This window comes from Zalophus californianus, chromosome X, assembly GCF_009762305.2.
Source record: "Zalophus californianus isolate mZalCal1 chromosome X, mZalCal1.pri.v2, whole genome shotgun sequence".
NCBI classification, from domain to species: Eukaryota; Metazoa; Chordata; class Mammalia; order Carnivora; family Otariidae; genus Zalophus; species Zalophus californianus.
This window is the reverse complement of record NC_045612.1, coordinates 78,693,997-78,719,948: the sequence shown is the minus strand read 5'-3', so window position 1 is coordinate 78,719,948 and position 25,952 is coordinate 78,693,997. Positions and strand designations below refer to the sequence as shown.

At 41.8% G+C, this 25,952-nt stretch overlaps 1 protein-coding gene across 10 annotated transcripts in view; it reads right to left on the bottom strand.

Moving 5' to 3' along the window:
* ARHGEF9 (Cdc42 guanine nucleotide exchange factor 9) overlaps positions 1-25,952 on the bottom strand; it is a 234,645-nt gene that overhangs the window by 145,012 nt on the left and 63,681 nt on the right. For 8 of the 10 annotated variants that reach the window (XM_027609069.2, XM_027609072.2, XM_027609063.2 and 5 more), the window contains exon 2: positions 7,324-7,503. The exons of 1 other annotated variant lie outside the window; for it this stretch is intronic. In XM_027609069.2, coding sequence (XP_027464870.1) covers positions 7,324-7,503 — 180 coding nt within the window. Of the gene's footprint in view, positions 1-7,323; positions 7,504-22,035; positions 22,233-25,952 lie in introns of those variants that run through there. One more of the 10 variants, XM_027609068.2, reaches the window with a different exon arrangement.

Below are 25,952 nucleotides of genomic sequence, written 5' to 3'. Positions count from 1 at the left end.
ACAGACCCAGCACAACACAGGACGGAACAGACTGAACAAGACATTTCTTGGGAGAATAAAGACTGGGAAGGGCCACGGTACATACTGAGGAAGTTGGGGCACAAGATACATGCCTTGGACCAGATGCATGCTCAGAAAAAGCATGACAGGATTGTAGGCTTGCACTTTTGGAGGATCTGTGGGTTCCATGCAAGCAGCCAAGTAAGAAAAGAAAACTAAGGCAGAGCTATAGGCAGCCCAGAGTAGTACTGAAGAAGTGCCCCAGCTCAGAGCCAGCACATTGCTGTTTTTTGTTGTTTTTTCTTGGTTTAGTATTTAAAGAAATCTCTCTTAGTTCACAGGCTGACCAATAAGATAACAGAACAGAGACTTTAGTGACCACATGTGACAAGGAATGCAGTCTGGGGCAAAAAAAAAAAAAAAGAGTTTGGAGAATTCACTAAACAAATAGACAACAACAGCCCTCAACAACCAACAATAGCAAACCCTGGGGAAGGTAAAGAATCTGATTTCTAGGGTTACCACACACTATAATGTTCAAAATTCCCAGTTTTAACACAAAAAAAATTCATAAAGGCATACCAGGCATACAAAGGCATAAAAGAAACAGGAAATTATGGCCCATTCACAGGAAAAAAAATGATAGAAATCATACCTGAGGAAGCCTAGACATTGTACTTACTAGTCAAAGATTTTAACTGTCTTAAGATTCAGGAGGTCTAGGTTTAAGTGCTGCCTTTGTCACTAATTCTCTATATGAGTAAGTAAGTCACTTCCATCCTCTGGATTTATGTCTCCTCAGAATCTATACAATGAGGTCTGGCTGTTCAGTGTTCACAAGCTAGGACTTGGAGAGACAACTTAGCCCACAGATGTGTTCCATTTGTCCTTCACAGTGTTTCTTTTAAAAAAAAGTGAATAACTGGTCAACATTTTAAAAATATGGAGATTTTTACATATAATACAATTTCTGGATTTTCTATAAAAAACTGGAAAATCTCATCCCACTGGACTTTCCTCCTTCCTACACCCTACCTCACCAGTGAGAACAATCCAAATCACCTTTGTTCACTTTAGATGGCATAGATTTTCCAACTGGATGTAGACCCATGCATACTCTAGTCTCGGATTGCTTTACTCATGTAAGTTACTGGCCTAGACCCTACAAACATCTAAGTTGGCCACTATTGACCAAGATGAGTCTTTCCATCTCTAAATCTACTATGAGTGTAGGGTTTCATACAAGTGAAAATCTTTCCCAAAATGCAGTTAAAGAGATTCTACATAATTAAAAGCCAAGTAACACTCTGAAACAGTGAGCTTCCCTATAAACAGGAGAAGTTTTAGTTCTATGACATCTGATCTGTACAACTGCAAGGAATGACAGTAATGAACTGATTAGCCATCCTTTCATCTCCTGCCTTAAGCCAGGCCAGAAACCAGAGAAATCCAGAATTTGAAGAAACAAGGAAAATACATGCTTATGACATCTGAACGGGCTCTTTACTTTCTGACCAAAACCATGTTTTATCACACAGACTTCACATACCACCACCAATAACAGGTTGTCATGTGTCCTGTACTCATCCTGTCCTCAAGTGGGGAGTATGTCCTCCCCAGGCCATGGTCCAGAGTCAGAAACAAAGCCCTTTTTTACACAATGACAAAGAAAAGGAGCCTGAATGATTAGAGGTTAGGGGTCAGGATGTAGGGGGTGGGATTTGCAACTTCTTAGTACAATTATATCCCAGCAGCTTGCTTTCAGCTCCCAGGGGGCAAATTAGCCCAGGAAAGCAGGTGAAGTTGTCAACAGCTAGATATGGGGACTGATGTTCAGCAAGCTGTAATTTACTTAACCTGACCAACTGCTGGTAAGGTACATCAACTCCTGCAATGCTCTTGTGAAGCCTTATCCCATGTTCAGAAGGGAGAAAATCTGAGAACACACACATACACAGAATAAAATTCTGAACAACAGGAGAGGCAGATATTTAACTGCATAGAAGACACATATACCTATCAATTTCTTGTAAAGCAGCCAAAATTGGATCAAACTTACTAATTATAAGTAACCAACATACCACAGGTTACAAAGGATTTTCACAAGACTCAATTATCCCCAATTTACAAGGAGGAAAGCTGAGTTTCAAAGATGTACAGGAAACTTCTCAAGCTGCACATCTAACAGCACAACTGAAGCAAGAATCTGGGTTTCTTACAAAAGTAAAAATAAATTGTTGGGACTTCATCAAAATAAAAAACTTTCGCATAGCAAAGGAAACAATCAACAAAACTAAAAGGCAACATACAGAATGGGAAAAGATATTTTCAAATGGCATATCTGATAAAGGGTTAGTATCCAAAATATATAAAAAACTTATAAAACTCAACACCCAAAAAACAAATAATCCAGTTAAAAAATGAGCAGAAGACATGGATGAACATTTTACCAAAGAAGACATACAGATGGCCAACAGACACATGAAAAAGTGCTCAATATCACTGATCATTGGAGAAATGCACACCAAAACTACAATGAGATAGCACCTCACACCTGTCAGAATGGCTAAAATTAACAACAAAGGAAACCACAGGTTTGGGCAAGGATGTGGAGAAAGGGGAACCCCCTTGCATTGTTGGTAGGAACGCAAACTGGTACAGTCATTCTGGAAAACAGTATGGAGGTTCCTCAAAGAGTTCATAATAGAACTACCCTATAATCCAGCAAATGCACTACTAGGTAGTTACCCAAAGGATACAAAATTACTGATTGAAAGGGACACATGCATCCTGATGTTTATAACAGCATTATCAATAATAGACAAACTATGAAGAGAGCCCAAAAGTTCATCAACTGATGAATGGATAAAGAGGATGTGGGGAGGGTGCCGGCATGGCTCATTCGGTTAAGTGTCTGCCTTCAGCTCACATCATGATCCCAGGGTCCTGGGACTGAGCCCTCTGTCAGGCTCCCTGCTTGGTGGGGAGTCTGCTGCTCCTTCTCCCTCTACCTGCCACTCCCCCTGCTCATGCGCTCTCTCTCTAAAAAAAAAGAGGATGTGGTGTGTATGTATAATGGAATATTACCCATCCATAAAAAAGAATGAAATCTTGCCATTTGCAATGATGTGGATAGGGCTAGAGAGTATTATTCTACATGAAATAAATCAGTCAGAGAAAAACAAATAACATGATTTCATTCATAAGTGGAATTTAATAAATGAACATGGGGTAAAAAAAAGAGAGAGGCAAGCCAAGAAACAGACTCTTAACTATAGAGAACAAACTGACGGCTACAGGAGGGGAGGGGAGTGAGAGGATAGGTTAAATAGGTGATGGGTATTAAGGAGGGCACTTGTGATGAGCACTGGGTGTTGTATATAAGTGATGAATCACTAAATTCTACATCTGAAACTAACATTGCACTGTATTTTAACTAGCTGGAATTTAAATAAAAACTTGGGGAAAAAAAGAATCTGGGTTTCTTAGATTCCACACTGAATTTTAATCTGCTTAATAAAAGGTAGGCCTAGCTTGGACAGAACTACCATAAGCACCCTTGATTATTCACCCTAGGACTGAGAAGTTCACACAACAATGGGACTTCCAGGTAGGGAATGCGGAATGTCCCAGTGACCAAGTTGGTTCAATGATCTACAAAGGTGTCCAGTTGGTATGGAGTTCAGGAGAAACTGTTTTTCCACCTACTGTACTTTCATGTTATATGCCAAATAACCTAGGGATGATGTTCTTAAGGAGCTACTGAATCTCAGCTCCCAGTGAATCTGGATAAAGCAGGCAATTGTCCCATAACATGAAGGTACAGTATCCCAGAAAACCACCCCTTTACCTACCAACTACATCAACACTAATGAAGATTCAATAGTTCAGTGTGATTCCTCTCAATGTCCTACCTAGACATGTCAGAGCTTAAATAAATTCTAGAGAGTGCTTCAGAGATGGAGAAAATAAAAGCCCATGATCATATACCTAATGGTTGGGAGAGCTATGACTAGAACTCAGGTCTCTTATTTCTTAATATTGTTAGTACCATTTCCATAAGACCATTCTACCCTCAACAAAAATCAATGTAGAAGAATGGAGATAGTGATTTTGTTTTAAAAATATCTACTAGGAAAGAGCCTACATAACCTCCATCATTCAAAACCTTGAGTATCACAGAATCTTACCAGAAATGTAAACATAAACATAAATACTCATTAAGGAGAGTTTAAAGGTCTACCTGTGAGACAATATTCATGTCATTCATGCAACAGCCTGACTCCATTTCCTTTTACTGGTGATACCACAACAGCTGGCCCCTAAGGTTCTATGGTACTCCCCTGTAGAGGTGTGAAGATCATTCAACTATTATTAAACAAAAAGGTTCACAATGATCAAATGCTCATTCTGGATACAATTTCAGGCAACATGCAATGCTATCTTAGTTTCTCAAAGAATAAACACTGGTATAGGAGACAGAATATTTGATCTCTAAATTATGATTTGGGCCCTGTCATTAATGGTTCTGGTCTATTATCACAGTCCTCAGTCTAGACTTGCGCTATCTAATACAGTAGCAACTAGCCACATGTGGCTAATCAACACATGAAGTGTGACTAATATGAATGAAGATGTGTTGTCAGTATAGAATACACTCCAGATTTCAAATACTTTGAAAAAATATATTATTAATAATGTTCATAGTGATAATATATGGTGTTATATGATAATATTTTAGATACATTGGGTTAAGAAAAATATATTAAAATTCATTTCACCTGTATTTTATTTTACTTTTTTTTTACTGTGGCTATTAGAAAAATTTAAATTATATTTGTGGCTTGCATTTGTGGCTCACATTATATTTCTACTGGACTGTGCTGGTATAGACCAGTGGTTATTTATACCAAAGACTGTGATTTAACTAGCTTGGAGACTGAGTTTTGATGGATTTTTTTAAGCTGCCAAAGTGATTTATTTCATCATGCAGCCAAGACTGAAAACCACTAGGCTAGACTCTATACCATGCATGCCTGAGTCAGCAAGTAGCCTTCTCAAAGGTCAGCTTCAGCCCATGCAAGCGGCTGCTGGGACCATGTGCTTAGAGGAACACTTCTCCTGACCTTGCATGTAGAAGCATAAATGCCAGTTCATTAATAAGCTAAAGCCTGGCTTTGGTTTTTGCCTCCCGGAGTCATTCTGCCTTGCTCCATCATTTTGCCCCATCCCTTGATTTACTGTTTATTATAAAAATGATATTTTGGGGCACCTGGGTGGCTCAGTTGGTTAAGTGTCTGCCTTTGACTCAGGTCATGATCCCAGGGTCCTGGGATCCCTGCTCAGCGGGGAGCCTGCTTCTCCCCTGCCCTCTGCTGCTTTCCCTGCTTGTGTTCTCTCTCTGTCAAATAAATAAATAAAATATTTTTAAAAAATGACATTTCACAGAAAGTGAAATACCTTTGAATTGGGGTGACATTGGGTGCAGTTTAGTCCTTCCTTTAAAGAAGGATCTGTTAGCCAAAGATATACAAGCTGTTTCTTTACAGGACCTCACACTCGCCCCAAAGGGCCATGGTTACTGATGTGTTCTTTCTGACTATCCCTGGGACCAATTCACCAAGCACCAAGGCAGAGCTGGGACAGAGATAATATTTGAAGACTCTGATGGAAGATGCCACATAGGTAGAGAAAAAAGGATTGGATATTTCATTAGGAGATTCCCAGGACAGAAGAGGATGAGAAATCATTTTGTCCATCTCTCTGCTTCTGAGTACTGTCCTCACCTAAATCATTCCAACCAGATAACTGTTTCCTGGGTTTACAGCCCTCCAAGGAAGGAGGTCTCTTTTAACCACTAAGGCCAGCCTTGGTACATACACCTTTTGGGGCTAATAAGGTGGTGGTGGTGATAATGAGGAGGATAATGATGATGATAAAGCAAGTTACCATTTGCCAAGTACCTACTGTGTGGCGAGCACTGTGCTAAACACTTTACTCCCTTATGTGATCTCATTTAATCATCATAAAATGTCTGTTATCCCTATTTTTCAGATGAGGAAATCAAGGTTCAGGGAATTAAGTCTTGCCAAAAGCCATGGAGTTGGGAGGTAGTAAAGCTGAAAGTGCATTTCAGGTTGTCTGATTTCAATTACCCTGCTCCTTCACTCATGTCACAATATTATCATTGTAGTCTTGAGGCCCTTCATCTTCCAAGAGCCCAAACTACTCTCATATTTTGTTTGACATCAGGTATCTTACAGAAGAAACCAACAAAAGGTGATAGGCTATGGTAAGTATGATCATAAGACATCCTGATGTAGCCTGGGTACTTGTACTGCTACAAAGTTGTTTCCATGTACATTATTTCATTCATTGTGATATCCACTAGCATAAAAGAATTATCAACACCATTTTGTGGATGGGGAAAATCAGAGCTCACAAATACCAAAGAACAGATCCTAGCTCATAACTCCCAAGAGCTGGGACTCCAGGCCAGAGCTCTTACCCCATAGCATCTTGCCAAATGGTAACCCAGAGGAAGCAGAAACTGCTAAGGAGCCATTTCTCAAGAGGCTTTTCCATTAATGGCCAGGTTCTTCATGGCACAGTGTCAAAAGGGCCAAGGTCTTACAAGCACTATCAAGATGCCTGCTTCCCACCCTCAGCACATCTTAGGTCCCAGGCACCTGACTCAATGTAAAATCTGCAATCAGTAAACTGTAGCCCCTGAGAGGGTAGGGAGCCCACACTCTTACATTAACAGCTGAAGACAACACACAGGGGTGTTCACACTTCCCTAAATAAGAGAAAGAAGGCAAAGGAGGCAGAGAGGAGTGAGGAAGGGAGGGGACGGGAAGAGAGGGATCTATAAAAAGAAAGAACAAAAGAGGGGAAACAAGGAAAATAATAAAAGCAGAAAAGAAGAGAGATAAGAAATTTAAGTTTGCAGCAATATAGAGTTAAAAGAGTCTTCAAAAACCATCTAGACCAAAAGGGAAGTGATTTGTACAAAGTCACAACAGGTAGGAGGCAGGAGGCAGGAGGCAGACAGAATAAGGGGATTGTTAAAATAAACAAGGGGAAAAATGAAAAGACTCAAAATTAGAAGGGGAAAGATTAAAGGAGGTCTATGTCCTGGGTAAAAGACCAAAAAGGGGAAGGGGATATGTGAGAGGAGCCACCAGGAGAGAAATGAGCAGAAGAACAGAGGCTGGTGAGGGGAAAGCCAGGGGCAGGTAGCCAAAGAGACAGGAGAGGAAAGTGAAGGCTGAGGAGAGGAGAGCGAAGGCTGAGGAGAGGAGAGTGAAGGCTGACACTCACCCTCACAAAGCTGGCAGGAAACCATCCCTCCTCATCGTCGATCTGGCCCCACCACCAATCCTTGTTGGAAGCATCCAAGACTTTGATGACGTCGCCAGCCTTAAATGCCAACTCCCGGTTGGCCATGGTGACGTGATCCCATACTGCCTCAGCACTAACGATGGAATCTCCAGTGATCAGCTTAGGAGACAAAATGAGAATGTGTTCAGTCCACACAGCTGACTACCTTACTTGCCCCTTACCCCACCCACAGAACTCTACTAGTTATGGAAAAACTGACATACTAGTGGTGAAGGGTTGGGGAGAGGGAGATGGCACTAGGAGCACAAGCTCCACTGGATCACAAGACAAACAATACTTGTCAACTCTCCATTAGCTAGGGGGTGGAATGGCCCAGAATGTGAATATGGACTACACAGGCCTCATGCTTTTATTCCTACTCATGAGCTTTTTCCCCAGAGAAGAAAGAAAGTTCCAGTGCATCTTCCTTTGGTGCTTCAAGGCAGCCCTGGGTCTGGAATGGGTGAAGAGGTTGAAATCAAAGACCAAAATGAAGCTCAAACATATTTGCTCTAAATTTTCTGTGTTCCTCCCCTTTACTTACTCCTCCTTGGAACTTACCAATTGAGAGTTGGTGGTACATTATTTAACACCACTGTACCCCACCCTCATGGGTTATAGACCATGGCATTCCCCACACACAATGGACTCCAGTCCTGCAGCCTCCTGTTCTCACCCACACATGATGCCATCCAGAGAGGTCATGGGTATGAAAGAATATGGCTTTCTGTGATGGCTTGCTTCCATGAAACCCAGCCTTGGCACAGATTCACTCAGTGATTTGTTACCACCACCCTGTGAGATACATAAGGAGTCTAGGTTGAATCCTGCATTTGATAGATGACATAACTGAGCCACAGTGAAGTTAAGGGGTGAGCTCAGGATCATCCAGCAAGGCAGGGGCTGTGCAAAGACCTTAACTCTGGTCATTAAACTTTGTGGCAAGTAGGACTGGGATACACACAACAACAGTGTATCCCAGTGCCACATCACACACACACACACACACACACACACACACACACACACACACACACACACTCATAACACTTGTCTAAGCACAGTGATAGAGATGAGGGTAGAGGAAGAGTCTGCCTCTCTTTCTAGCTGCCATCCTGACCCCTGTGTTGTTTGTTCTCCTTTTTCCCCAACTGGTTCCAGCCTATATGGGCCATCAATCTTCCTGGCATTTGGAGAAACAGATCCCAGAACAAAGAACATATGTCCTGTCAAGGCAAAAGATTCAAGAACACTTTCTCTAGCATTAAATTTCTGAACATGTTCTCTAGAAGTCAATTTTTCTATCAGTCTGCTTTTAGGAGGGACTGATTCCCCAAGGTAACTGTAGCTCCACAAGACCAAAGACAAAACAGTTCAAAGATAACAGAGACAGAATATGGAACATGCATCCTCTCACATAGGTCTGCCTTTCAATATACCAACTGGAGAATAACCTTATGGTCATGAAATTAACACATAACACATTACATACACATGAAAACACACCCACATACTGATCTTTTGACTTAGTTAAGTAATTCTGTTGGTCAGGTAAGGCATACTGGGAGCTCCTCAGCATGGATGCAAACGAGATTTCCAATAGGGCCTTTTATAACACCACCTTTCAAGTACCTCATGCTTTACTATTTATAAAGTATTTTCATATCTACTGCACCACTTGATCCTTACTGAATGACTAGGTCTCACTACTTCCCATATTTTAAAGATAAGGAACCTGAGGCTCAGATAGGTGACTTGTCCTTTGTTCGATCATACAAGTAATAAATTATGGAGCCTGGCATTCTGAGAGCATATGCTCTAATACCCATCATACCATACTAACAATGTCTATTCATTAGCTACACTGAACTCATAGAACTCCATTCATAATATCAGAAACCAGATGACTCCTATTCATAAAGAACTACAAAGAAAGAGATATGGACAGCCACCTTTAGTCACCAGTGGCCCTGCCTATGAAATATTGTTTTGTTTTATGTTGAACCTGCTTTCTTCCAATTGCACTAAAAGTCAATTTCTTCTTGTTCTAGCCTCAGTGGAGAATTGCTGGTCACTGGCCTTAACAGAATAAATCTTCATAAAGAAAATCTCCCTCTCCTGCCAAATATGGGTTCCAACTGGTGTTGTTAGAGCTCAATAAGCACATACAGCCCCAACTCACAGCACCATGAAGGCTTGTGGCTTAAAGCTGTATCCTTGGCTTTTTACCAAAGGTCAAGCATATCTTGCTATCAATTACCAGCTCTCTGCTCAGGATGCTATCTGTGATGCTGTCTAAGGTACCCTAGGCCCAGGTCTGGTTGATTCCACTGCCTGTGCTCTTTCTACAGTGCAGTCATCTTTTTAGCAACTTCATGTTTGGCTTTTCCCAGCAGCAGTTGGTTCACTCTTGTCCCCATTTAGTCCAGCAGACCTAATTGGGCCCTCAGATCATAGAGCCCAGCTATACCCTAGACAAGGCCAATCTAGGATCCAGTGGCCATAAACCAACTGGTAAGCCTGTTGTCAGGGCCTACTTGGAATCAAAAACAGTCAGAACTAAACAGCATTTCAAAGATCATCACCCTAATCCTTCATTTTATAGATCAGGTATGATATAGCAGGAGTAACTTGCCTACCGTCATCAGATGGCCAGCCTCCTAGACTACTTTTTTCCCAAAGTAATACCATAGATAGAGAAGGTAGAAAAGAACAGCTGGATTTAAGACCTTCCTTTGTTACTTGCTAAAGTTGTAAAGGTAATGATGATGATGTTATTAGCTAATATTAACTAATAACGTCAGGCACTATTCCAAGCACTTTACACACATTAATTCATTAAAGCCTCACAACAGCCCTTTGAAGAAATAATATTGTTATTCCTATCTTATAGATGAGGATATTGAAGCTCAGAGAGGTTAAATAATTTCCCCAAATTTACACAGACAATAAGCATTAAAGACATAATGCAAACGCAGCTACAGTATGGCTCTAGAGTATCTGCTCTTACAAACTATGGTGCCACTGGGTCAGTTTCTTTACCTGTTAAACATGAATAATTCTGCATATCCACTTGCTTCATGAATTATAACATACTGAACCAAGAGTTGATGGATATGTGTGCAGACATGAGAGAAGAGCTAATCCAGAAGAGGCTGGTAGCTGTATGGGGCTCATGTGCTCTCTAGTCACAAATATAAGCAGGAATAAGGGTATGCTACTCGCCCATCCTCTGAGTTGTTTTAAAAGTGAATTAAAACTGGAGGGTATTATGCTCAGTGAAATAAGTCCATCAGAGAAAGACAATTATCATATGGCTTCACTCATATGTGGAATATAAGAAATAGTGCAGAGGATCAGAGGGGAAGGGACGGAAAACTGAATGGGAAGAAATCAGAGAGGGAGACAAACCATGAGAAACTCTTGACTCCGGGAAACAAGCTGAGAGTTGTGGAAAGGGAGGTGAGTGGGGAGGATGGGGTAACTGGGTGATGGGCATTAAGGAGGGCACATGATGTGATGAGCACTAGGTGTTACACATAACTGATGAATTATTGAACACTGCATCTGAAACTAACGAGGTACTATATGTTGGCTAATTAAATTTAAATTAAATAAATAAAAGTGAATTAAATTTGGGCTTGAAATTGGTTTCAAATTTCCCTTTTGTGTATAGGATTGACTTAACTTACTACAATTTTTGATAAATATGCACTTTGCTCATCTATTTTCCATCCAACCCTCATTCAGTGAGCCATCACTGAATCACAGGGATCTTCTTACTGTGATTCAGACACAGTCCTTACTTGAAGAGCAAAGGCACTTCAGGTACCAACAGTGAATGTCCTTCAAGCAGTATAAAAATATGGTTAAGGGTAAGCAAACCTAGCTTCAATTCTGGACTTCCCTAACTTAGAAAGTAGCAGTGACAATGGGAGGTGAAGAATAGAAGAGCCAGAGAAACAAACCAAAATGGAACTTTCAGCATGTGATTAGGATACCAAGAAGTGCAATATCACAAAAGCCAAGGACAGTAGTTTCAAACTATAGAAACTTGGGCCTCAGTTTCTTCATACATAAAATGGGGATAATAATACCTGCCTCACAGGCAGGGTTATAGATAGGGTAAACTGAGCACTAGATGTACAGTGCCTACTACAGTGCTTGGTATATGTTGACTTAGTATAAGACTTCAGAGGAAGGGAGTAATATATGTGGCTATTGGGCTCTAGAATAACTTTGTGGGACACTGAGAAATAGGCCTTAAAGAATGGGTAGGATTGTAACAGATACAGGAGGGAGAAGGAAAGGCATTTGAGGCAGAGGAATGAGGAATGAGATTAAATAAAATCTCAGAGGTAAAGACTATGGAGAATTTGATGGCAAACAGGTAGTAGAGTTGGAAAAGGCTGGGAAGAGGGGGTTTGGAGACCTGGGGAAGGACAGATGGAAAAGTAGGCTGGAGTCCTGTTTGAAGGCTCTTAAATCTAATTTGAGGAAAAGGAGGAAGTCAAAATTGATTTGGGGGTGGAGGTAGTATTTCAAGCCAAAGTGTGATGATTGAAGCATGAGGGTAAGTTACATGAAGAAATGCTTGTTTGCTGGGTCATAGGGTAGCTCTATTTTTAATTTTTTGAGGAACCTCCACAGTTTTCCAAAGTGGCTGTACCAACTTGCATTCCCACCAACAGTGTAAGAGGGTTCCCCTTTCTCCACAACCTCTCCAACATTTGTTTCTTTCCCTGTCCGCAATAGCCAAGCAATAGCCAAATTGTGGAAAGAGCCGAGATGCCCTTCAACAGATGAATGGATAAAGAAGATGTGGTCCATATATACAATGGAATATTACTCAGCCATCAGAAAGGAGGAATACCCAACTTTTACATCAACATGGATGGGACTGGAGGAGATTATGCTAAGTGAAATAAGTCAAGCAGAGAAAGTCAATTATCATATGGTTTCACTTATTTGTGGAACATAAGGAATAGCATGGAGGACATGAGGAGAAGGAAGGGAAAAATGAAGGGGGGGGAATCGGAGGGAGAGATGAACCATGAGAGACTATGGACTCTGAGAAATAAACAGGGTTTTAGAGGGGAGGGGGTGAGTGGATGGGTTAGCCCGGTGATGGGGATTAAGGAGGGCACATACTGCATGGAACACTGGGTGTTATATGAAAACAATGGATCGTGGATCACCATATCAAAAACTAATGATGTATTGTATGGTGACTAACATAACATAGTAAAATAAAATAAAAAAAATAAAACTTAAAAAGAAGAAATACTTGTTTGGGAGGGGAAAAAAAGAGATGACAAGTTTTCTCTTCAATGTGTTGAATATAAGGGGCCAGCAGCATATGCAGGTAGATTTGAAGTTTAAGAGATGTCAGGAGAGATAGTTGTATAGGTTTTGGAGTCAATGGCCCAGAAATTGTAGAAACCAAAGAAGTTTGCCCTGTAAGAAAGTACTAAGAATGAAGACGAGAAATCTAGGGAAATAGCAATAATGGGAGGTCAGGAAGAGAAGAGGAGCCAGAGAAACAAACCAAAATGAAGCTTTCAGTACATAATTAGGATACCAAGGAGTGTAATCTCACAAATGTGAAGGACAAGAATTTTAAGTAGCAGGAGCTGATATTATCAAATAGTACAGAGCTATAAAAGGAAAAAAAGCCAAGAAAAGGCCATTTGAAAGTGGTTATATCAAGGGTTAAATTCTTTATATCTTAAACTGTTTTATACTCCTCCCCCCAGCAAAAGCCTTAATTTCCCAATTGTCCCCACCCCTTCATCCTGCAAGCGCAACATAAAGCCAGGAGATGGTGCTGAGTTACTCCAGCAAGGTACCCAAATAGATCCTGGCCTTGAGAAAGTGCTGATGTGACTTCTAACAAAATAATTCCTAATCCCCAGGACATTTCAGGTATAGCACCAAATATAGGTTGGTTCTTGCTCACTTGCCAGTGAGTGGGACACACAGTTTTCTGCACCCCTACACCAAAGACACTTTTGGATATGAATAAGAGGATGAGGAGGGGGAAGTCATTATATCTTTCTTAAAAGAGGAATGAGATCCTATTTATTTTTGTCTAGATTTCCCAGGATACTCTTAATTTCAAATATTCTATCCCACTGATACTATAAGTAGATACATCTGTTCTCAGACCTATGTTCCCCGATTTTTACCCTGAAAATGTAACCACCATACTCTGAAGGCTTGACCTCTAAGAGTTTGACTTCTAAGCCTGGTCTCTGGTCAACAATGTGGCATGTGTCTACAGCTAACTTGGAGTAGCCTGTGGGCCCTTTCAGGTAGAAGGAAAGGCAGGGAAGAAGTGACAAAGTAAAATGGGGAGGAAGAAAAACTTATATTTGTTAAAAACATATCTCAGGCACTGGGCAAGGGGCTTTGTGATCTCAGCCTCTATAACTCTCCAAGGTAAGCATTAATATTCTTATTATAACCTGTGACATTAACCAAGTAGCCCACAGTCACCCAGTTAGTAGGTGGTAGAGCAGATTTGAATCTTTAGTAGCCCTTACTCTATAACTTTGCTTTTGCCAATCTCCCACAAGAAGGCAAAAGGAAAAGGCTCCCAGATGGTTTCTCTTTCCAGGGATACCAGCCCACCCTGTGAAGGACCTTGAGCAGTAGTTCTCAACCTCCTGGACGGCTTGTTAAAACACAGATTACTAGGCCCACAAGTCTGAGTCTCTGATTCAGTTGGTCTTTATTTTTTTAAGATTTTATTTATTTATTTGAGATAGAGAGACAGCAAAGCGAGAGAGAGAGAGAGCATGAGCTGGGGGGGGGTTGAGGGGCACAGGGAAAGAGAGAAGCAGGCTCCCCACTGAGCAGGGAGCCTGCCTCGGGGCTCAATCCCAGGACCCTGGGATCATGACCTCAGCTGAAGGCAGATGCTTAACTGACTGAACCACCCAGGTGCCCCTAATTCAGTTGGTCTTATGTAGGACTTGAAAGCTCGCATTTCAAACAAGTTTCCAGGTGATACCTATGCTGCTGGTTCAGACACACCTGGTGAACCACTGCTCTGGAGGACCTTCATAGTCTAGGCTTCACCCTTGCCTCTCCTGATGCCTCATTCTTCCCAGGGATTGCCATGCCACCCTGTAGGTTGGGCTCCCTGCCTATCCTAAAGGTCTTTCTCAGTGGTTGTATATCTGAAAAAGGATATTTTGAGTCATGTAAGGAGTATTCCCAATGCCAGGCCTTGCCAACATAGAAAAAAAAAACCTGGGATCCCAGTTATCCAGAACCATAACATTTGTCTTCCTTTTTTTTTTTTTTTTTTTGCTCTTGGCCCTCTAGCTGAACAGTACCACCCCCAAAATAGTTATTTAATTAGCCTGGGTGACTGCCAGAAATATTAGAGTTTTAAATGGCAAGAAGCAGAAGGGAAAATGTTAAAAAATAAAAATGTGTTGTGCAGAAAGCAAATGTGTCAATTTCCATGAAGGTAGCTGAGCTGCACCTGCCTTCTGAGAAGCTTCACAGGAGGATAAGAAGGGACTTGAGGCATTTTTGCCTCTACAAGGTTTTCGTCAGTTGGTGCTTATCCCCATCCTCTCAGAAGATCCCATCCCTCAAAAGCTAGGCATGGACAAGAGCAAAATCTTTTCCTTTTTTCCTTTTAAGCACATCTAAAATAGGCTGGGATTTTATTCTCTCTCCTGAATTGTCTTTTTAATGCAGCCTTGTAAATAGATTCTGGTTATATTGCCCAGTGTTCAAGGACAATAATCTTCCCCACTTCTGGAAAGGTGTGATCCAGGCTGTTTCAACAACAGCTAGGAAGCACCACGGTGTACAGTAAAGACTGGCTACTGGAAGAAGCTCTGCCAGTAACTCATTGAATGATCCTGGGCAAGTCATTTACCTGTCTCAGTTTCTTTATCAGTAAAGTTACAGACTTGAACCAGACAGACACCCTCTTAAGTTGCTTCCAGCTCTAGCTTTCTATTGGACCTAACATTTCAGCTTCTCAAAGGACAGAAATGTTATTATTACAGCATATTTCTTCTCACCCTCCTTTGTGCTTGATAGGATGCTTTTACTGCTCTCTACTCAGGAAAATGAGAACTTGGAGCTGACTAGTCCCTTCCTGAATGTAACTCATTCAGGCACTGCTGGTGACATAGGCTAGTCAGACTGTCTGAGAAAACTGAGGAATGGGTTTTCCACTTTAGCCCTTGACTACCCCATTCAAAAGTCAGAGAAATCATCTTTCTCATGACATCAGCTCTCTCACCTCCAGTCCCATATTTCCAACTTCCTCCTCCACATTTCACTGGATGGCCTATTACCACCTCCAATAAAACATATGTAAAACTCCTCATATGCCCCTGTTGCCCCCTTCCTAATTTTTCCCATTTCTGATTCCTCTTCTTGGCCTGTCGTTTTTTACTTCCACATGTCTCTCTCTCAGATATTACCCTTTATATTCATTTTCAATGTCTCATCCTATGTCTGGCTCTTATCACCTCAAGTTGCCTCCCAATTGGCCTTGCTGCTGCCCACAGTCTCTTTCCCCCCTTAAGTTACTCCTTAATGATGCATTTCTCAAATCTTCCTTGCTGGTACAATTATCCACACTCAAGAAGCCTCAACAACTCTCTCCTGTCAATCTTTCAAAGTCCCACTTATGGATCCAACCCTTATCTTTACCCTGACAGGGACCTTCCACTCTGGCCAAAGTGATCCTCTTGCAGGCAGATGTACTCCTACCTCCGTGCCTCTGATTCAGCCAAAGCCTTAGCCATGGTTAAGTACAGGAACACTGTAGCTATGCTGCCTCTTGCTAGCTGAGTGATCTTGACCCGCCTGTTCATTAATCCCTCACCTGATGACTCCAGTTTGTATCCTTTCTCCCTTTGCCTCTTTCACTAATTTCTACATAGGATAAGAAAATAAGGCAATATGGATTTATTCAAGTTGTCAACCAGAGTGTTATTCTCCAAACAACCAGAGTGTACAATTGTGAAGAGTAGATCTAAACAATCTGCTTTATTGTTTTTAGCCTCTACAACCTGAGCCTTAAAATTAGGCAGGTTCTGAGGCAGATCACAACAACAGAATTAGCATCTCTGTCAGGTTGCGGAACATACTATGGGGCTAAGAAAATTATTTACATAATATGTACCAGGTGGTCTATAGGACAGTCTATTGTTGATAGAATTTATGGCCAGGTGGCTTGTGGGGTGGGCTGCTGGTTTTTGCTGAAGATGTGCACAGGTGCTTGATGGTCATCAGGGAAAGGAGAAAAGATGGCAGGTAAGAAGAACACCACTATGAATATTTTTTAAATCCCAAGAATTGATTTTTCTTTTCCCTATGACTTAATAGTTCACACCTGGCTGATTTCAGCTTTAACCTGGGTGTTGCTATCACCCATAACTAAATAATTTCATATCTGAGCAGAATAATTAATTAATTCAAGTGATGATGGCTCTAAATGTACTGAAAGGAAGTATGCAAATATCATCTTTTCATGACATGATAATTTTTTCCTACTTTGTTCATGTGATTTGTGAGTCATTGAGCACCGGATTCCCTTCAATGTCCCATTGTACCATCCATTTTTCACTTTAAGAAAATGAAAGATCTGAGGCGCCTGGGTGGCTCAGTTAGTTAAGCGTCTACCTTCGACTCCGGTCATGATCCCAGGGTTCCTGGGATCTAGTCTTACGTTGGGCTCCCTACTCAGCGGGTAGTCTGCTTCTCCCTCTCTCTCTGACCCCTCCCCTGGCTCATGCTCTCACTCTCTCTCCTCCCTCTCCCTAGAATAAATACATTAAGAAAAAGAAAAGAAAATGAAAGATCTATGGTTAGTTTCAGCAACACCTGACAGACACAAAACCCAGCTGGACTGGCTTGATTTGGAAAGGTGAGCCTAGATGGGAGTCGGGTTCAGCAAGAGTAAGATGGATCACATGAACCAAAGGCCAATATGTACTTTGGTCACAAGCCAACTCATACCTGTTAGGACCTGATAGTTTGGGAATCCCAGATAAGCTTCCTAAGGTATGAAGGACATTTTCTCATTCATTATAGACAAAGGACAATACCTTTCTGTACTTCTTCCAAAGAAGGTACATGTGATCTTAGCTGTAACAGTGACCAAACATATATGAAAGAAGTGGAGTTACTTTTTGGTCTGGACCTTAGCAATGGACTCTTCTGATACGAAACTTCAGGCACTAGCTCAACCTAATAGGCCGAGGAGTTAATGAAGTGAGACCCAGCTACTTCTCCAAAGTTCATGATGTTAAGAGTTTGGTCTTGTTGAAGAAATGAGTCCTTTAGAGAAAATGCAGCCAAATAGGTCAAGGATTGGACAGATCACAGAGAACACATGTTTCTGGACCACCAACCAACCATGATCCTGTTGGCTAGAGAAGTATCCCACCCAGAGCACCTCCCAATCTGATAAACATAAGCTTGAATGTCCAAAACATTGGAAATAGTAGTTACTGTCAAGTTATTCTGGGATCTTTTGGCATCACCCAGGTGTCTCGAACCCATTAGACCAATCTTTCAATGTGTGGCCCACAGACCTGCTGCTCAGAATCACCAGAGAATGTATAAAAAGCAGCCCAAGTGATCCTGAATCATACATCATATTGAAACAAGTGTCTTAAACTTACTAGAGCCAAAGTTTGAAATACAAGAATTTCCTCTTACTACACTGGATCATTCGGAAGAAACCAGAATCTCTGAAACTGTCTCCTGGCTTCTCCTTGTATTGGATTCCAGGCAGGCCAAGGAGTTACAGTAACTTGTCCAGGAGGATCTTTCCAGTCTGCCTTGAGAGGCTATCTGCACCTGCTCTCTTGAACCCCTACTCCCTCCCACCCCTGCCCTGATCTTCAGCCCTGAGGCTCCCAACAGCCCTAATGGAAAAATCTTTGCAGTATGTTTCTATGCTATAGTCTAGAAACAATTTCCAAGAGCTGTGCTCAATCTATTCAAGTCAGACTCTAATATTCTAAGAGACAAATTATTAGTAAAACAAATAAACAAAAAATGACTCAGCAATTCTCTCTCGATGAGTTGAGTCTGAAGCATACCTCCCAAACTGGAGGTTACCCTGACCCCACCTGTCTCTTGAGTCAGCTTGGCCTCCATCTCCAAAATGTTCCTGCCCTGGGTATTGTGATCTTCTTCTTGGACTTGCTGTGGGTACTAAGTTCCAGCCATCCATTGGGGTCTCTTTGTTGCCTTCAAACCTTGAGAGATGGCCAGGCCAGGCCTAGGGAAGAGGCAGGGAGCTCAAGAAGCTCCCAATCCCTGAGATGACCCAGACCTATCTAGGGCTCTGCACCTGGGTTCTTGAATTGCTTTATGTGGTTCTATTGGGACCACCCATGGGATCCTTAACTTTTCCTGGATTGTGACTTGAACGCCAGCCTTGGAGTTTCCTGAGAAGTGGTGGGGGTGGGGCTCCTCTAGGTTTACAGAAGGGGAGGGGGAGGGGGCTAGAACTACATGATGAATCTGTCCTCCATGCCTCCCACATGCATAGTTCTATACTCATCAACACCACAGCCAGAGGGTGGGTGGGCAAGGCAGAGAGAAGAAAGGAAAGTCATTTTTTTTAATCCATTTGACAGATGTCGTGTTAAAGTATTGTAGGGGAAGGAGGGCTGTAGGTGGGGGGGGGAGGAGCAGAGGAAGAGATAGGTTTGAAGTAATGGTTCTAATGTGGTCTTTAAATGTGGCCATCTGCTCTAAGGTGGTAAGAACAGGAACAGCATTTATAGGAGCATTTTGACCTGCTCCTATATCTGGAGAACAGAAAGGAAAAATAAATATATTTCAATCAATTTAAACCACCTTGAAGTCTATTGAGTATGCCCACCCAGGACACAGATTTGCAAAGACTCAGCCTTTCCAAAGAGAATGTAATATTCTCCTGGGGAGTCCTTACAACCCAAAAGGAAATCTTCATTTAAACAGCCCATCAGAAAGTAGAAGATGGTTTCCAGTGGCTTATTGATTTTCCTCTGCCTGTTGGCTCACAGTGAGAGAAAATACATTGGCCAAGGCTACTAAGCAGTGCCTTTGGTCCCTGTCAGCAGTGATTCCTGTTCAGGGATGGGCCATGTTTCTATCAAAGTCTAGCACAATCCTGGGTTCCCAGCAGACATGGTAAATAGTGGATGGGTGGATGGCAGGGATGTCTGGTGAACAGCCACTGGACCAGGCCCCAGGGGAAAAACTGGCTGAGTTGGCCTGCCTTCTGGCAGAGAGATGCAACATCTAAACTTAAGCTGTCAAAGAGGACACAAGTGAAGCACAATCAGACCCACCCTCAAGGCCTAGGAGGGATGGCATTTGGGTTTTTTACATAGAGAGTGTCATGTCTGCTCAGATATGAAAGCTGATTTCAGCTTTAACCTGGGTGTTGCTATCACCCATAACTAAATAATTTCATATCTGAGCAGACATGACCCAAAAGACTCCACCAAAAAATTGCTAGAATACATGAATTCAGCAAAGATGCTGGATATAAAATCAACATACAGAAATCTGTTGCATTTCTATACACTAATAACGAAGCAGTGGAAAGAGAAATCAAGCTATCAATCCCATTTGCAATTGCACCAAAAACAATAAGATCCCTAGGAATAAACCTAACCAAAGAGATAAAAAACCTGTACTCTGAAAACTATAATATAAAACACTGATGAAAGAAATTGAAGAGGACACAAAGAAATGGAAAGACATTCCATGCTCATGTACTGGAAGGATAACATTGTTAAAATGTCTATACTACCCAAAGCAATGTACACATTTAATGCAATCCCTATCAAAATACTACCAGCATTTTTCATGGAGCTAGAACAAACAATTCTAAAATTTGTATGGAAGCACAAAAGACCCCAAATAGCCAAAGCAATACTGAAAAAGAAAAGCAAAGCTGGAGGCAACACAATTCCGGCCTTCAAGCTGTATTACAAAGGTATAACCATCAAGACAGTATGGTACGGCACAAAAACAGACACAGATCAATCAAACAGAATAGAAAACACAGAAATGGACCCACAAGTGTATGGTCAACTAATCTTCAACACAGCAGGAAAGAATATCCAATGGAAAAAAGAGTCTCTTCAACAAATGGTGTTGGTAAAAACTGGACAGCAACATGCAGAAGAATGAAACCGGGCTACTTTCTTACACCATACACAAAAATAAATTCAAAATGGATGAAAGACCTAAATGTGAGACAGGAAACCACTAAAATCCTATAGGAGAACACAGGCAGCAACCTCTTTGACTTCGCCTGTAGCAACTTGTTACTAGACCCATCACTTGGAGGCAAAGGAAACAAAAGCAAAAATGAACTATTGGGATTCATCAAAATAAAAAGCTTCCGCACAGTGAAGGGAACAATCAACAAAACTAAAAGGCAGCCTATGGAATGGGAGAAGATATTTGCAAATTACATATCTGATAAAGGGTTAGTACCCAAAATATATAAAGAACTTAACAAACTCAACACCCAAAAAACAAACAATACAGTTAAGAAATGGGCAGAAGACATGAATAGACATTTTTTCAAAGAAGATATCCAGAGGGCTAACAAACACATGAAAAGATGCTCAACATCACTCATCATCAGTGAAATACAAATCAAAACTACAATGAGACACCACCTCACACCTGTAAGAATGGCAAAATTAATCACCCAGGAAAAAACAGGTATTGGGGAGGATGCAGAGAAAGGGGAAACCACTTACACTGTTGGTGCGATTGCAAACTGGTGCAGACACTCTGGAGAACAGTATGAAGGTTCCTCAAAAAATTAAAAGTAGAACTACACTATGACCCAGCAATTGCACTAGTAGGTATTTACCCAAAGGATACAAATATACACATTAAAAGGGGTACATGCAATGTGATGTTTATAGCAGCAAAGTCCACAATAGCCAAACTATGGAGAAAGCCCAAATGTCCATCGTCTGATGAATGGATAAAGAAGATGCGATACACACACACACACACACACACACACACACACACACACACACACACACACACACACACACAGTGGAATATTACTCAGCCATCAAAAGAAATGAAGTCTTGCCATTTGCAATGACATGGATGGAGCTAGAGTGTATTATGCTAAGTGAAATAAGTCAGTCAGAGAAAGACAAATACCATATGATTTCACTCATTTGTAGAATTTAAGAAAGAAAACAAATGAACATATGGGAAGAGGAAAAAAAAGGGAGAGAGAGAGCGGGGAAAGCAAGCCATAGCAGACTCTTAACAATAAAGAACAAACTGGTGGTTGATGGAGGGATGTGGGGGGATGCGCTAAATGGGTTATGTGTAATTAAGGAGGGTACTTGTTATAATGAGCACTGGGTATTATATGTAAGTGATGAATCACTAAATTCCACTCCTGAAACCAATATTACACTATATGTTAACTAACTAGAATTTAAATTAAAAAATTTGAAAATAAAATAAAAGCAGGTTTTGACAAGAGACAGAGGGGAGGTAAAAGGAACAGAGGGGAGGCAAAGAAAACATGGAAACAAGGAATTCAGAAGAGGTATGCAGTGAGATAAAAAATGTCAAAAGACAAAACTTGACTCTTGAATTTTTGCCATGAACTACCTCCACTCAGAATAGAGCTCCAGTTCAGGGATGGCCTTTGGGTTCTACTGCCAGCAGAAAGGGCAATGCCTTCTCCATCCAGTTCAGGCCATTGGGTTCAAGTTATCCAAAGTAGCTTCTATGAAAAGAGTTAAGTAGCACCATTTCCATGTGCTTAGCACATTACAGTTTCTAAGTTGCTTTCACATCATTTAACATCCATGAGCTCACTGGATCCTCCTAGAAACTCTAGAAGATAAGCAGAGTAGGAATGAGACCTTACATTTTTAAGATGAGAAAACATCTCAAAGGAAGCCAAAGGAAATCACTCAGCTATCCCTGGAGCAGAGGCCAAAAGAGAACCTAGATCTCCTGACTCACAGTACAATGTTTTTCTTCTAATAATAAAAAATGGCTGAGTGCTTACTATGTGTCAGAGGTAAATCTAAGCTTTTACATATACTAACTTATTTGATCCCCATTTTAAAAATGAAGAAACCAAGGTTTGAAGAGATGAAGTGATTGCTGAAGGTCACATAGAACCAGAACCAAAATGCATAGTTTTACTCTCGAACCAGTGCTCTTAACCTCTGCTCTCCACAGCACATCCTCATGCCCCACAGGATCAAAGAACATCCATGGTACAGCAAGGCATAGAACAGTGAATATATTACCATAAAAAAGAAAAAAATGAATATATCCATATATGCTTATATATCCTATAGATTATTTCTGTGGAAGGACTCACTGGTGGCCTCTGCAGAGGAAGTCAAGTGACTGGAGGGGAGGGGCAGGAGGGAGACTTTTTACTGTGCACCCACTTATATCTTTTGGATTTTAACCATGTGAGTGTATTTCCTATTCAAAAATAAAATAATAAAAATGAGGTGTCTAGGGTCAAGAGAGCTGGGGAAACTTTGTGGCTGCTTCTTGGCAGGACTTTGGCAGCTCACTCTTCCCTATCCACCTCTTTGGGCTCTCAAACTTGAAGAACAGAAGGTGTCTCTCTCTTGTTTTCCCTCTAGTTTCCCCACCCCAGAAACTGTCTAATCCCCCAGAAAGGACAGTACCATAGTCATCCTATAGGTTTTAGTAGCACAAGTGAAAAACAACACTTTCAATTAGGTTCCTACAGCCTATCAGGGGGCCAGAGGAAAATAACGTATTAGCAGCAGGACAGATGAAGAAAGACACAAAAGGCCATCTTCCCCAATGTCTAGCACCGAAGGCATGAGCTCCACAGATTATTTCATCTCCTTCTTCTCACCAATCAGTCTCAATGTATCTGTCCTGGGCTCAGAAAGGCAAAAATAAACAAGCTACAAAGGCTCCAGGAAATCTGGCCCAGCTCAAGAGTCTGTGGTGTACAAGGAAAAGCACACTAAGTGACAAAAAGTCAGCCCAGCTGAGATTTAATGTCCACATCAAGGCCAGGTGAGAATCAGCCAAGACAGTCTCAAGGGACTTTCCCAGCTTTGGTTCTTGGATTTGCACTATTTTATCCCTCAAGAGTTGGCAAAATACTCCACAGATCAAGGCCCTCAAACATTTTCTCAGATACCTTTTGACCTAAACCCTTATGCAGGTCGGCCACACAAAGCTTCTGTACCCTGCTTCTGTACCCTGGAAGCTGTGAGGAGGTGGGGGTAGCCAAGATGGATCAAGTGCCTTCAGGGACCCTTCTGAAGTAGCTTAAATGGGCAGCACAATTCCGTCTCACAACAGCTTAGCATCTTCTCCAATGCTTCACTGCTTCCAACACGCAGAAGAGTAGGGCATGAGCTGCTGTAGAAGGGATGAAAGGTCACTCAGTGTGCCTCTTGTGGGTAAGCAGGGTACTGCTGGGGAAGGCTGGGCCCCAGATACCACGCCCACCCAACTTCATTGCTATGTATCAGAGACAAACCTAAATTTTTAACATATATTAACTTAAGCCACCACTGGCAGCTTCCTTTAGCACTGGAATTCTGGCTGGTAGCTTGGGGCTATAGAAAATACTAAATAGATCTGAAAGTATGGTTTCAAATCCTGAATCTACCACTGCCTAATCCAACATCATCAGGCTGGTCCCTCCCTTTTCTGGGCCTCAGTATCCCCATCTGTAAAATGGAGCCAGTACTGGCTTAAAAGAAGGACAGGGTTAAGGAGTGAGAAATAAAGCAAAGACAAGCTCCTGAATTACCTCTAAACTACCTGTAAAAATGACCTGGGTAGATTATTAACAATCCAAACAGCAGCAAAACATGTTCAACATTTTACAAGGCACTTTTCTCATCCTTTGCCATGATGAATTCTTGCACCCAACAATCCTGAGATTTACAGTTAAGCCCATTTTACAGACCAGAAAACTGAGGCTTAGAAGAACTTTGCCCACAATGTATGGGGTGAAGAGAAATCTGAACTTGAGCTACATAGTGTAGTTCCTGACCCACCCCCTTCAACAAAGCAGGTGGAATGACCCTGAGCACAAAATGGCATAAGGCACTGTCTCGGGGTCAGAACTGCCATTCCAAGTTGCTTCCTCTGGCAGGTGGCAGGTATAGATGGTCTGACCTTCTTTTCCTAGTTTAGGAAGAAGTCCTTGATCCTGATGTCCTCCGCTTTTCCTCACTGCCTAGGGTTTCTGAAGAGCCAAAACTATATGATCACCTAAATATTGCAAACCTGTTTTCCAGGAAAGGATTGACCTAGCATTGAAAAATATCTGTAAGGGTGACGGTGACCCCAGCATGACTTTGCTCAACCAGACACCATGAGGTTTCCTTCCCTTGACCCCCTTTTCTTTTTATGGCTACTGTAATAGGGGTCAGACCTGGTTGTTGGTGGGCGAGACTAGCTTAGGGATGGGGGTACAGCTTTGTGGGTGAAGAGTAAGAACATCTGCAAAGCATTTTCTCAACTCTTTGTCTATCTGAATCTTGCCAGCATCTGAGGGATATACTGGCTATTTTGCCTAGAGACCAAATAAGACCCAGACAGAGGAGGGAAACCTGACTAAGGCACACTCTAAGTTGCAGAGTAGTAACTGGAATTCATGTTTCTTGATCTCAAGTCCAAAGTTGAGAAATGAGCATAAGGCTGTCACAGTCAACAGTATCCTGCTCAGGCTCTGAGGCTGCTGCTCTGAGGTCTGCCAGGGCAAACCTGGCACACTCTAGCTACCTGTTCACTGCTTCATACCCTTCAATCCAGACCCAATCTAGGGTTCTCTCCTTCCAGCTCCAGCCTTTGGTTACTAAAGGTGAGAAAGGCCTCCCCAGGACATCCCAACCTGGTTTCAAGCTTGAGAAACTCTAAAAATAGCAGGTCCTCATTAATGGGGCCAGATGGTTCAAGTGGTTGTGCCTAGGGGCAGGGCTGTGGTCATTAAGAATGTGGCTATTCAAGAGGCCTGAGGTGATCTCTGAAAATGGTTCACTATTCATTTGATCCAGAAAACCCTAAAAAATCAAGCAAAGCAAGAGGTTCAAATCTTTGTGTTCACTTCAAGAACATACATGAAACTGCCCAGGCAATCAAGGATATGCACATCTGAAAAGTCACCAAGATCTGAAGGATATCATTTTGCAGCAGCAATGGGTGCCATTCCATCGCTACAGTGGTGTAGTTGGTAGGTGAGGTGTGCCCATGCCAAACAGTGGAGCTGGACACAGGGCCAGTGGCCCAAAAAGAGTACTGAATCTTTACTGAACATGCTTAAAAATGCAGAGAGTAATGCCAAGCTTAAGGGTTTAGATGCAGATTCTCTGGTCATTGAGCATACCCAGGTGAACAAACCCCACGACTCCCCCAAGATGCAGCATAGAAATTGCAGGGCTCAAGGTTGGATTAACCCATATATGAGCTCTCCCTGCCACACTGAGATGATCCTTACTGAAAAAGAGCAGATTGTTCTTAAACCAGAAGAGGAGGTTGCACAGAAGAAAAAGATATCCCAG